This window comes from Eschrichtius robustus, chromosome 3, assembly GCF_028021215.1.
Source record: "Eschrichtius robustus isolate mEscRob2 chromosome 3, mEscRob2.pri, whole genome shotgun sequence".
NCBI lineage: Eukaryota > Metazoa > Chordata > Mammalia > Artiodactyla > Eschrichtiidae > Eschrichtius > Eschrichtius robustus.
In genome coordinates this window covers 119478483-119492124 of record NC_090826.1, presented here as the reverse complement: position 1 = coordinate 119492124, position 13642 = coordinate 119478483, and the positions used below count along the sequence as shown (strand labels likewise).

At 41.0% G+C, this 13642-nt stretch overlaps 1 protein-coding gene across 3 annotated transcripts in view; it reads right to left on the bottom strand.

Annotated features, from left to right (window-relative positions):
* The window catches only part of DDR2 (discoidin domain receptor tyrosine kinase 2), a 159571-nt gene that overhangs the window by 10256 nt on the left and 135673 nt on the right, over positions 1–13642 (bottom strand). For all 3 annotated transcript variants that reach the window (XM_068541173.1, XM_068541174.1, XM_068541175.1), the window contains 8 exons: positions 12145–12207; positions 11209–11339; positions 8287–8497; positions 6634–6857; positions 5265–5392; positions 2617–2808; positions 2088–2322; positions 43–192 (listed from right to left, as the gene is read on the bottom strand). In XM_068541173.1, the coding sequence (XP_068397274.1) occupies positions 43–192; positions 2088–2322; positions 2617–2808; positions 5265–5392; positions 6634–6857; positions 8287–8497; positions 11209–11339; positions 12145–12207 (1334 nt within the window). The remainder of the gene's footprint in view (positions 1–42; positions 193–2087; positions 2323–2616; positions 2809–5264; positions 5393–6633; positions 6858–8286; positions 8498–11208; positions 11340–12144; positions 12208–13642) is intronic.

The window sequence follows — 13642 nt, the reverse complement described above, 5'->3', positions numbered from 1 at the left end:
GAGCACCCAAGGTCACATCTCTCCACCCCCAACAGTTCTCACCTGCCTCCCTTGGTCTCGGAAGAACTCTCCAGTATTCTCGATGACCTGTTCATCTGACAGCTGGGAATAGGGCTGTTCCTGGCAAAAGGTGAAGGTCTCCCACAGAGTCACCCCGAAGGCCCACACATCACTTGCTGTGGTGAATTTGCCCTGTTTAAATAAGAAGAAGAATAATTTGTGCACAACAAGAGCTGATTAGGTTTTCATAATCTGGAGTTTTGCCACTTTTACAACCCAGGGCAAGAAATACTGGGACTGCCAAGATACTCATGGGCGATCTGGAAACAACAATAGGAAGTTGTTTCGGTGCCAAGCTACAGGCCCTTTTCTCACCCTCAGGATCTCTGCTGAGGTCTGCTTCTCTTGGAGATGAGATCCAAGTCCTGAAAAGGATGCAGCCCTAAGCTATCTGACTCTCCCAGTGCATGTTAGAAGGTCAAACTCTAGGATCTAGGGTAGCCTTGGAGAAATGCCCAGGGGAAAGGCAAAATTAGAATGGGAAGCAATTGTTTCTATGTGAGAGATACAGAAATCTAGCGTAAATGCCCGGAGTAGTCCTTGTTCAATGATCGTCACAGTCTTGAAGGATAGACTAACGAGTGACAGCAATGAGATTCAGATGCAATCAGCATGTATTAAATACTTGCATATGTTCTATTCAATAAATACAGTGCTGACGTAGATAATATTATTTATCCTTATTTTTCAGATCAGAAAAGTGAGACGAGAGGTTTACTAAAATTCCCTGGTTAACAAGACCATTAATAATGGAAAAACTGAGATTTGGACCAAAACCCTCTGAATCTTGGTCTAATAATCTTTTACAACACCACACAATACCTTTAAAGGGAGCAAAGCTTAATAATCGCATTAGAAGTGAGTAAAATATGTGATTCATCTATATAGATGATAAAGATCTTTATAAGGATTTACATAAAATGGTATATATCACAGCATCATTTATAATCGAAGGAAATTGGGAAGTACTTAAGTATCAAATTATAGTGACATTATTAAATTATAGGATATATCCACACAATATAATATTATGCAGCAATTAAAATCATGTTTTTGAAGAATATTTACTGCCAGTGAGAGAGAATTGTATGTGCATAGTATCATCCCAATACGTAAAATAATTACATATATAATACATATATTCAGAGAAATATATGTATAGAAAAAATCCTCAAAGGAAATACACTAAAATATTAATATTAATAGTGGTTATCTTGGTGAGAGGAAGGGAATAACTATACATTTCTTATTTCAATATTAATTATGAACCCTATAAGATATGAACAAGAAACAAACAGATTAATAATAAATTAACAAAACTAGATTGCTATCAGTCTTTTCTCTGCAATATTAAATGACAAAAGACAAAATTACACGTATACAGCATTGTAGGAAGTAAAAGTTAAAGTCTAATAATTCTATAAATCAGCTAAGTGGTATAAAATCAACAGTAAATTGTCCCAAATATGCATGGTCAGAAGATATATCTCTAAGAGGCATTTGGAAAAAACCTATTCACTTGTGGTCCAGAATACCAAGAGCTGGATAAAAATTATGAAGCAAAGAATGAGGACCTTAAAAAGTAAACGGTGAAAATCATTAAAATACAAATATAGAGATCAATCTAAATAATTAGAAACATGGTTATGAAATTAATACAGAAGAAAAATAGTTTGTGTGGATAACAGTTCTTTAAATGACAAGATTTTAATACTCTAAATTAATTAAGTCAGTAGGTGGAAAGGGTAGAGATTAAAAAAAATGGTACTAAATCTCTTCTCATTATGGGTATATTTTTAACCTCTTCCTCCAAACTTTCTACAGTAAGCGTGTTATATTTTATCAGTAGAAACAGGCAAGTGTTAAAAATAATAATTAGTACACAAAGTAAATCATCTCAAGTCAGAGAAAATATCAAAGTCTATTTCTTGTCTGCCTCCTGCTGTCTCAAGTGCACCCCTACATGACATCTGCATCTGCCTACATGCCAGTTGCTAGGGCAGAGCTCAAAAACACAGGAAACTCACCAGCAAGATGCTCTCCCAAGACATCCAGCGGATCGGGAGCACTGCCCGGCCCTGGATTCGGTAGTAGTCACCACTGTACAGGTTTCTGCTCATTCCAAAGTCAGCTATCTTGATGGTATAGTTCTTACCCACTAAGCAGTTTCGTGTGGCCAGATCTCGATGAACAAAATTAAGCGAGGAAAGGTACTTCATGCCAGATGCAATCTGGGTAGCCATATACTTCAGGTTGGCATAACTGAGGAAATATAAAGGAAGAGAGAAAGTAGCCTCTGGAAAGAGGAAGCTGTGAAAGGTACACACCCTATAGTTGGTACCAACAAACTAGGGTTCCAACCTCAACATCCCTTCTCTATTCTTTATGAATTTCTTTGCTTTCCCCTAAAGGACAGCTGCTTTATTATTCCCTGCATACTAACCTCCCCAACCATTCCAGAACAATGATGAACTTTAAGGCTCACTGCTCCCCACCTTCAGATCCCAGCTTAGTCTCATGAACACAGGGAAGAGACAGAAGACGCGGCGTATTTACCTGACAGTGGGTACGTTGCTGAAGGAAGAAGTGGGGGGCTCGTGGCGGGAAAGAAACTGATTGAGATCTCCATTCTCCATGTACTCAGTGATCATGCAGAGAGGATCGTCAGTGATACACACAGCTAAGAGACGGATGATGTTTGGGTCCTTGAGCCGGGACATGATCTTTATCTCCTTAAGAAAATCATTCCTTTGGAGGACAGAGACATAGATAAACCAGAGGTTGCCAGAGTTAGAATCAAGAGGGGAAAGAAGACACAGCAAAGTCTAGTCCTAACCATTATACTGAGTCTTGTTTCCCTTTGGATTACCTTTGAGAGAACAGAGAAATTGGTACCTGGAAACTGTCTCATTCTATTCATCCTGGAATGAGATGCACCCTTATTCAACTATAATTTGGCGGGGGGGACACGGACCGTGACATGCACATTTGCATCCCTAGTATCCAACAGAAGGCCTGCCACATAGAAAGTGATTAATATTTGCTAAATCAAATATATGTTGCTAAAAACTAGTCTTAAAAATAAAACCTTCAACTGAAAGTCATCTCTTAAGTGCACTGGGGTCTTTACCTTTTTTAAAAGCCGTGGAGGGACTTCCCTGGTGGCACAGTGGTTAAGAATCTGCCTGCGAACGCGGAGGACACGGGTTCGAGCCCTGGTCCAGGAAAACCCCGCGTGCCGCGGAGCAACTAAGCCTGTGCACCACAACTACTGAAGCCTGCGTTCCAGAGCCCACAAGCCACAACTACTGAGCCTGCGTGCCACAACTACTGAAGCCTGCGCTCTAGAGCCCGTGCTCCACAACAAGAGAAGCCACACGCACTGCAACAAGAAGCCCACGCACTGCAGCGAAGAGTAGCCCCTGCTCGCCGCAACTAGAGAAAGCCCACATGCAGCAACAAAGACCCAATGCAGCACCCCCCAAAAAAGAAAAACAAACAAACAAAAAGCCATGGAGTCACTCTATAAGTAAAGTGAAGGCACCTTTTATAAAGTGAATAACCACACTCTGGTTTAATCTGATAATTTTTTATTTTCTCATACTGGTTTCTTTTAATGCAGGGTGCACCAGCAGTCAGTCACAACACATATTTAGTAGCCTGTTCAAAACAGCTGTTTAAAATTCATGGTGGTAATGCAGGGTCATTTCAAAAGAAGTACTCACTTGGCCGAAACTAATAACTGTTTGAATAGACGGTGACAACCACCCTTGAGTCACACAGTGGGCTATAACCTTCCAAGTAGCAATATTTAGGTTAGTGAGACCACTAGCCCACATTCTCAAAACTATTGCAGCAGACCTGTTATAAGTCTCCTGTGAGTTTTCTAGGAATTCTGGACTGGAAGTCATACTATGTCAATATAAAATCCTTGAAATCAGTGTGGTCCTGATACAACACCTCTCCTCTTTCATTACCCCTTCAATCTCAAACCCGGCATGGGGTCCATGGCTTGGGAGAGCTCAGAGCCTAAGCCATCCATCATTGCTAAATTGGAGTGGGCACAGGTGGGACACCAAACGTCATCAAAAAAAAAAAAAAAAAAAAAATGGGCAAAGGCTTTGTCACATCCCATAGTTTTTTTCTTTCATCTTGCCACCTTCTCCAATCACGTGCTAAGATTAATATCAGGAATATTCTATCTCTCTATGGGACCCAGAGGATGTCCCTTTTCACTCATACTAGTATCATTAAGATTGAAATTCTCGCAGTTAAAATTCCAAAACCTCCACCGTTCTGTTCCCTTGCCTTTCTTTCTTCTTCATGCCATATCCTGTCAATTGCAAGACTTTTAATAAAACCCTATCACCATTCTTGGAATTTATGATAATTTAAGGAATAGGGATCATAAACTTTCTCTAAATTTGAATATCAGTGAGACACATCAAGCCAACACAAATGGGGAAATACATATGTTACCCAGATGTGCAGATTTCTCTGAGACACATACAACCAGCTTTCAACCAGCATGCCTCTCTGGGTGAGGATTAACTCACCATTACTGTAATGGAAAGGCTGTCAGACAACGGAGTGTGGCTGGAAACTGCAATTTATGTAGTAAAGGATCCAAGAGATTATTAGCCAGTTTGGAAAACTGCTAAAGGACTGTGGATCCTTTTGCTTTGAGGTCCATGGATACTTTTCCAAGTAGAGGTAGCTTCTCATTTGGGGGGTTGCTGGACATAGAAGAAAAGGAGCATAAAAGAGAAAAAAGGGGATGAGAAAGTAAATAGAGATGTGGGGGGAAAAGGAGAATGGGAGAAACTTAGCAAGAAAGATGTGTGTGATTGTGAAAAGTCTGCAAGGCGAGGTAATGACATTCAGGAGTGTGTCTGTGTATAATGATTGAAGAGGTACGTATTCAGACTTTAGTGTATGTTGGGGTGTACAGTGCTGTGCAAAGGGGGTTAGGAAGTAAATGTGTAGCATATCCAACAGAAAATGTACATTTGTTTTTGAGAGAGATGAGAATGAAGCTGAGGACTACTGACCCATCAGAAAAATAAAGCACAACAATGGAAATGTGAGGCAGCTCACAGACCTTCCCATCTCAAAAAGAAACAAATTGCTCAGAAGTTTCCAGGAGTGTTCCTGATCCTGAAGACGAAACACATAAAGGAAAATTTTAAATGCAGACCACAGACCTGGCATTCTTGTTGGCATCTGCTCGGAGCATTTTCACGGCCACCAGGACGGGCTGGTTGGCACTGACATCTAGGGCAAAATCTTTGTCTTTGAATTTTTCCATTCCCTCCACTTCACAGAGATGAACCTAGACAAAAGTCATCTAGTCTCAGCATCATCATTTCTCCTGAAGATGTCTCAGTACTCTTGCTGGGCATTTCCTGGAGATAAACTAACTCTTACAACTCAGGCAAAATAATCAAAAAGACCAGTAAGAAGATACGTGTAACACATCTTTGACTCAAGTAACTGATTTAAGAAAATGGTAAGGTACCCAGCTAATGTGATATGTTACTGCTTTATAAAAGAAATACATTGATTGGAACATTAAATATGGGACTGAATCTATAACATGGTATTTTATTACAGCATAGCCCACTATAAAATGTTATTCGGTATAAATACTTGAACTTTGATTCAAGGAAGTTTAGTTACGGGATCGTGCAAAACATAAGGCAATTTCTTCTCTAAGGTAAGCCCTTAGTATGGGATTAGCCTTATCAGGAACGTCTAGGCATTAGTAACTGTAGAACAAGCCTGTGTTTTCAACCCAGGAGACAGAATGAGTGTATATAACACCACAGACAGATGCCGTGGACCCTTCTACCTCCACCACCACCAAACCTACCCAAGGTTAAAGCATGCCACCCATGCTGGAAACCAATAACATATTCTTATGAAACCAAATTACATTTGGAATTTAGATGGCGGTGTTGAAGAGCTTCTGTTGCCACTTAAATCATTGCCTTGAATTCTCAGAAGGCTCATGTGGCTGATGTAAGAGTGAAAAGTCAAATATTACATGCATCACTCTGAGGGCAACTGAGACGTGTGCTCCTCCTTATCTTGGTTAGTGATTCATTCCCTAGTGGCCGGTTCTGGGACCAAAGGCAGGGGCGAGGTTGTTTTTGACCATTTTACATGTAACTCCAATTAAAAGGGAAAAAAACAAAGTGGCTATCCAACAGCAGGATGTTCTTGGACAGTTTATAAAAGATGATCATATCTTATGGGTCCCCACCCTTTGTAACCTGTTGTAAAAATTTTTGAAAATATTGAATGCTTTTCAGAATATCTAAGTCTAGTGACTTTCCTGCTTTAAAAACTCTTATACAGAAATCAGAATTCCCAGGATTTCTACAGCTATTTGACAAAGATGAGGCTGACCAGTACTAGTCTTCTAGAGAACAATGCAAGGAGAGACAAGTGGAGGAGACATTTGGTGTGAATCCACTTTGGATGGGACACTTTTCTCTACTGACCATTTTTATTCAACCACTTCCTTTGAACTACTAAGGACTGGAGGCCCCACTCAAAGAATCAGCTCACCTCCCCAAACTGGCCTTCTCCCAGCTTCTCCTTGAAAGTTAAGAGTTTCCTGGGGAACTCTTCCACAGCCACGTCTTTCCCCGAGAGCAGGTCCATGGTAATGGCAGGCACGGAGTAGGTGTTGCCTCCAGTCACCCCCTGGAGGTTCACAATGTCAGCCTCTGCATAGTGGGGCACACCCTCAGGCCCACTGGGCTGGACTGGCTTCACAATGCCACTGCAGCCTGCGAAGACAAGGACAATGAGTCTCATTCCAAGGGGCCTCTTTGGCGAGATCTTCAAGAAAGGGAATCTGAGAGGAGAGCTAAAACATGCCCCCAAGACAGCCTAACTAACGTAAGCCATGACATTCTTACTTGGAGAATGGTTCCTCTGGAGATTCTTTCTGGTGGCCTCCAGAATGTAGGCACCATTTTATCTCTTATCTTCTCCTCATACTATGTGATCATTAACAACCTCCTTGGTTAATCTTGTGGAATTGTGGTGAAGCTCCAGGAAGGCTCGCTATACTAGTTAGGGTAGGAGCATTAAAGTTTTAGGATTTAATGGCATATTTCCTTAGTTTTAAGATATAATCACTGATTTTAATAACTTATTTCAGGGATTAAAAACTGTGATTAAATTTATATGATCTAGCTTAAGCCACATCCTAACTTTAAAAAATATTAAAATATGAGAGGAGATGTTTTAGACTTCAGAAAGTAGGTAGATTACTTTGGTTCGGCCTAGGAAATAAATTACATCCCTATTCTTGCTGTCTCTGTAAAATTCCCATAGTTCAATACGCTCCTTCAATGTTTGCTATCCACTGAGTGGTAAATACACATTAGTTTCCTTTCTTCCTTTGGAAGGACTCCCTTGAAAAGCCTCTGCTCTCATGGTTAGTTCTGCTACTTCTCCAATCAGCTCTCCCCTGAACACCATCAGTCCTCTTCCACTGACTGGGGTCACTCCTCAGTTGCTGACATTATGGAAAGAAAAGCTGCTCTGAGCCTCAGCGATGACCCCAGCATCCCCTCTGATGTCACCCTGCCGCCCCTTTTAAAAGACACTGGGATGTGAATCAATTGGCACCGTTTTACCGAAGCAACACTTTATTGAGAAAAAACAAGAAATATTTGCTCTCGTAATAAAATCTTGTATTAGTCAAGTAAATTTTCACCAAAGAGAAATGAACAAAAGTTCAATAACTCAATTATCTAGGTGACTAAAACCTGGGAATTCTAGGATCTCTTTAGCTTCGTTGTTTTTTCTCCAAGTGAAATTCTAGTCCTGAATTTACCCCTATTGGTATTTGATGTTGGGTGAGTACCTTATCTGGGCCTCCTCACTTTCCTCCTCTGAAAAATGAGAAGGTTGGACTAGTTGGACTGTTTAGGTTCTTCCAGTGTTAACGCCTTAGTAACGCATTTTATTTATTTTTCTTCTTCTGACATGTGGGTCCCTCCAAACATCTGCTACGTGCAGTAGCAAAGGAGAGATGACCAGATTCAATTAGGAGCAGCAATAGGCCAAATCTAGAAAGAGAGTGTGGACTTCCCTGGAGAAGGTGGACTTCTCTAGGCTAAAATTAGACTTGGTTGAGTAGGAGCAATAGTGTCACCCCTTCATAAATCTTGTCCCTCAATTTTCTGCTCACTGTTTCATTCTCACCTGATTCTTCCTCCCCTGGAGCAAATTCTGGGAGTTTCCGTATCAGCCTGGACGGCTCCTGGTAGTCAGGGCGAAGGGGAAAGATGCGATCATAAGTGGAGTTGGACTCCTGCTCACTTGGCGATGAGGAGCGGTTATTGTTGAACATGCTGGACTCGCTTGGCAGGGAAAGGCTGACTGTCATTTCATCATCCAGCATCCTCCGGGAAGCCTGAAAGAGAAGGACAGGGGAGAAAGGCATGCTGACACAAAAGGGATCATCACTCCCTCCTCTTCTTAAACCCAGGTCTTCCACTCAGATGAAATAACTCTTTACTACTCGAACTCCAGAAGCAATGCAAGTGACAGGGGTTCAGTCTGGTTCCACAAATGCCTGTGTTGTAGAAACTCAGAATCATCTTTCTTTTCTTCAAGGCAGAATTTGACTTCCAAATTTCTGCACTGCCAACATTAATTAACTTCCATTACAAGCATTATTTACAAGCATTATTCACGTGACACCATTAGAAGCATTATTACACTTACAAGCATTATTCACGTGACGCCGTTAGAACCAATCAGTAGCCAATCAAAGAATTTCTCAATCTTAGAGTTTTCAATGTTCTGTTAAATAATGGGTTTTCCTGACACCACTCAACTGATTGATTTTGTGTAGGCATAAATTAAAATGCTCATTAACACAACAAATGTGCTGTAACATGATGAATCTGTAGTTCACCTGAACACTCTGGCATTGTAGATTAGGGTAATACCCCCTTGACCCCGCATTTTTACTAACCAAAAATAAAATGGCTACAAAATAAGAAAGGAAAGCCCTAGGTGCTAGGGATACTAACATGAATTATACCTAACAGAGGAATAAGAAGAATAAAACAGTTAATTGTTCCGTCATTCTATTTAATATGACCTGCCTGCTCCTTCAAAAGGAAAATCTCATAATCTAAGTATATGTGACTATTTGGATTTAAACACGTGAAACGTTCTACTCCAACAAACACACTTTGGGTGCTCAGTGGAGAAACGTAGATGTCTGCTCCATACCCTAGACTGAGAGTTCCTTTGTTGCAGTAATATCCTCAATACTGAGCATGGAGCCCAGCACATAGTAGGTACTCAATAAATATAGGTTGACTCTCTCAAAGAGAGAATTCTGAGGACACCATTGTAAGTATCCTGCAGATAATGCTACAGCATAAGGCTATTTTGAGTAATGTATTTGGAATACATAGGTATGCTTAAGGGTCTTCTACAAAAAAATTCTTTCCCCCAGAAGAAATCCTGTGTCATTCCAGAGCATCTTGAGTTATCTTACTCAGGATGTACAGGGACAGAAAGAATTTCTTGAAGCACCAAGTTAAATATACAAGGGCAAAATTTTTGTTCTCCCTTTTACCTGGAGAGTCTCCAATCCAAAATTCTTCTCCCAGCCCATGAATATATTCCAGTGGGACTCAGAAGAAAGACTCAAAGAGTGGTAAATTCTGGCTCAAATAAAGAGAAAAATAGCTCACAGAGTAGAGAACACAGACTCTCCCCGCTCAACTAAAATGCAGTCATAACAGACTGTTCAGTAAGAACACAGCTTCAAGCTGTCCAGTGAACCGTCAGACCATCAGCTTCTACCATCACCACTCTTTGCTACCCCGCATCCTGGAATTTAGATACCAAGTGTGTTCTAGCATTCTAAAAGACAGAAGGTTTTGATGTTGCCCCATCATGCCGGTGGGTGAGCTCTCTGTGGATTCTGCCTTTCAGCCTTCAGTCACTATTTATGGATTGAAAGCTTTAATTTAATTTTTAGACTAATGTTAGAAGTCTCTGTGGGAAGCAAAGAGACCCTCTCTTCTGTGAAATATTCCTGCCTAAAGACCTTAAAATAAACCTCAATCATCTCAGAACTTGAAGGTGTAACAGATCAGAAGGAATTGCCTGCTACTTGTCTGGGTCATTCCCCTCACTTCTCTGATTTCAGCTCCTTCCTCTTGTCCTACCCACAAAGAGTTCAGAAGGTTCCAGTCCATTCTCACAGCGCCCTTTCCCCTCTTCTGGTATGTACTCTACATAGGCACTGGTCTCCTCTGAGATCCCGTCCCCAAATACATAGGCTATAAACACAATCAGCCTGTACCCTCCCTCTTGTTCCCTGCCCTCGATGGGCACCTCAAAGCCTCACAGCCCAGAGTATCTATGATCTCTCAGAGTCCACATCCATTTGAGCTCATTGACCAGGGACGATGTCCATGACCAAAGGTAGAAACACTTTATCATCAGCAAACCCCAAGAGTATCACACGTTTAGCAGCAGTGCCCAGAATTGCTATCTGGTCTAAGACACCAAGAAAAGTCATAGATATTCCATCCGTGGTGGAAGGTATATATTTTAGAAGAAAAGAAGTCAACAAATTTCAAGACTGACAATTAGAACAAGCATAGAAAGCAGTATATTAACTGTATGACCTTGAGCACATCACATTTTCTCATCAGCAAAACAGTTAAATATAACTACTCTGCCCAACTCACAATTATTCAGTGAGCTTCAAGTAAAATCAAGGAAAAAGTCTTCGCAGACTGTAAAGTGTTAGACAAATGTAATAGAAATTCTATAGCTCATTTGGCCTAGACTAAAAGAATCTGAGGAGGCCCTCAGAAGGATGCATAACCATAAGTTTCTATTTTTTTGGCCGTACCACGTGGCATGCAGGATCTTAGTTCCCCAACCGGGGGGGGGGGGGGAAGCATGTGCCCCCTGCAGTGGAAGCACAGAGTCCTAACCACTGGACTGGCAGGTTCTCCCCAACCATAACTTTCAGGTACAAAAAGAAGTAGCAATAGAATTGTGAGAAACTTGGCTTGGATATTAATGAAGCAGCACAGGAAAGGATGGAGTGGCTTCCTGCCCCATGACTGTCCTGCACTTCCTCACCTTCTCCAGCATTTTCTGCCAGAACTGCCTCCAGAGGATGATGACAATGATAGCCAGGAGGATGAAGATGATGGCCACTAAGCAGCCAATCAGGATTCGAGTGTTGCTGTCATCAACTTTAAGCATTGGATCTGTAACCAGGAAAAGAAGGACGAAGAATATTATCATCTCAAGGGGCAAGGAAAAGCATAAGGGCTTGGACTAGAGATAAGAAGGCAGAACCTATTCCTTCAGGGTAATTCCACAAGATGCCACTTAACACTTGGTCTTGCTACTCTTGTCTTACTGTGCTCCTATATCCTACAGTCCTCATCCATGGGACAGTAGCTTCCCCTTCTCATGTGTTAGACTGGATAATGGAGAGATTTTCCATTCCTCCCAAAACTTTGCTCCCTTTATACCATGGCCCCTAATCACACCTCATGAAAAACAGGTGAAGAATCAGTTTCGCTCTGCATTGAGACATGCCAAGGTAGCTGAGGGTCCTCTTTGGAGACATTTGATCACGTGTTTCCCAGATTGTTGACTTATACAGCCAGTGACTGTCTGAAGCAATGCATACGCTTTTCCATATTTCCCTCCAGTTGGAGAGACTAGCTTTTTGTTCCATTCATTCATTGAGATCCCTACAATGGGTCTCACCTAGAAATATCCCTTTCCCTGTTTTTTGCTCCAAGCTTCCCAAACTTCTAAGAAGCAGTTGGAACAGCTCCAGACTCTGCCTCAGCAGAAGAATCACATGGACCAGCAGGGAAGAGAGTGAGGTTGGGCCCTTCACTTTGGAGGTGGACTGTCCTATCTTTCCAGAGCTACTCTTCATTGAAAGCCACCTGGTATCAAGCCTGCTACACAGTCAAGCCTTTGCAAATCTCCACCCTTCTTCATCCTCCAGGAGGTCCCTTCAACTTAATTTTTATAACCAAGAAGCATACATACCATAGGTTGTGGGTGCCACAGGCGATGTGGGCAGGGCTCCAGAGTTGTTGTACATAGCAGCATCTGTCACAAAACAAGGGTGAGTCGGAGCTGGGGAGAAGACAGCTCGGTAGTGGTTTTTCTGAAGGCAGGTTCTAAGCTAGCACTTTGTGAAATCAATTTACTGGGTTGCTACAAGCCTTTCTTAGAAATGAAATCATATAATATATTCAGTAAAAAATATCGCCATTCATCTAAATAGTAAGGGCAACTTTTCTTTTGTAAAAATTTTGTTTCAGTTATTACCTACTAAGTGTCATGGTACAAAAAAGTTAAAGAGAGCGATCAGAGGGCTGTGACCACACATGATCATAAATCATGCATAGGAAGTGAGATCCAAATTCAACAAAATGTAGAGAGAATACAATGGGTAAGTAGACATAGGACAGACATAGGGTTAAGATGCTCTTTCCCTTCAAGGAAATTACGGTGTTTTACAAAAGAGTTTTCACTATGCCTCATAGTCCTAGCTCTTTAATTTATAAATTAAGCCTTCATCCTTAGAAATAAATTAGAGTAGCCTTTACAGTGATGTTGAAGCTTCTAGCACTAGCTCCCAAAAGTGTATTCGACAGATTGATGTTGGTAACTAATTTTTCCCCCTGACTTGTCTAATCAAGGGGGTCAACAATTAGAATAAGCAAAGACTATCAGTAATAATAAATAATAATTAGTCAGCAATAATAAGTTATTGGAGTATTTGTTACAGTAGCCCACCCTACCCCAAATAATATACTCCTGCCTCAGTCTGATTTGGATTTACTTTTTCTTTGGCTCTGTAACACCCAGTGCATATATTATTTAGTACATACCACGGTGTTTCATATTTTAAGTTTACTCATCCATCTTCTATGAAACATTGGGCACCTTTAGGTCAAGGACATTGCCTTATTTGTCATTGTAACCTAATAACTAAGACAGTGCATGGTACATAGTAGATGCTCAATAACGTTTTATGCATGAATGCACACATGTTCATTGTAAGTAGTATATGGTATAAAGAGGAAGTAACAGTGTAGGAGATATACAAGGAACAATCAGATAAGTGCTGTAAAAGTCAGACCCTTAAGACTGAGATTCAAGACAGTGTCTAAAAGGACTCTGGTCAGTAGAATAAAAAAGAAGAGATTCTCAGGAAGAAACTGTATTGAATTAAGTAATTATATTCCTCTTTGAGATGTACCGTTGACCCCTGAACAACATGCAGGTTAGGGGCGCTGAGTACTCTGTGCAGTGGAAAATCTGCATATAACTTAAAATCAGCCCTCCATACACATGGTTCTTCCATATCCGAGGTTCTGCATCCACGGATTCAACCAACTGTGGATCGTGTAGTACTGTAATATTTACTATGGAAAAAAATCCATATATAGATAGACCCGTGCAGTTCAAACCCATGTTGTTCACGGGTCAACTGTACATATATCATACTTAGTGACTTCTATTTTGAATAAGAGAT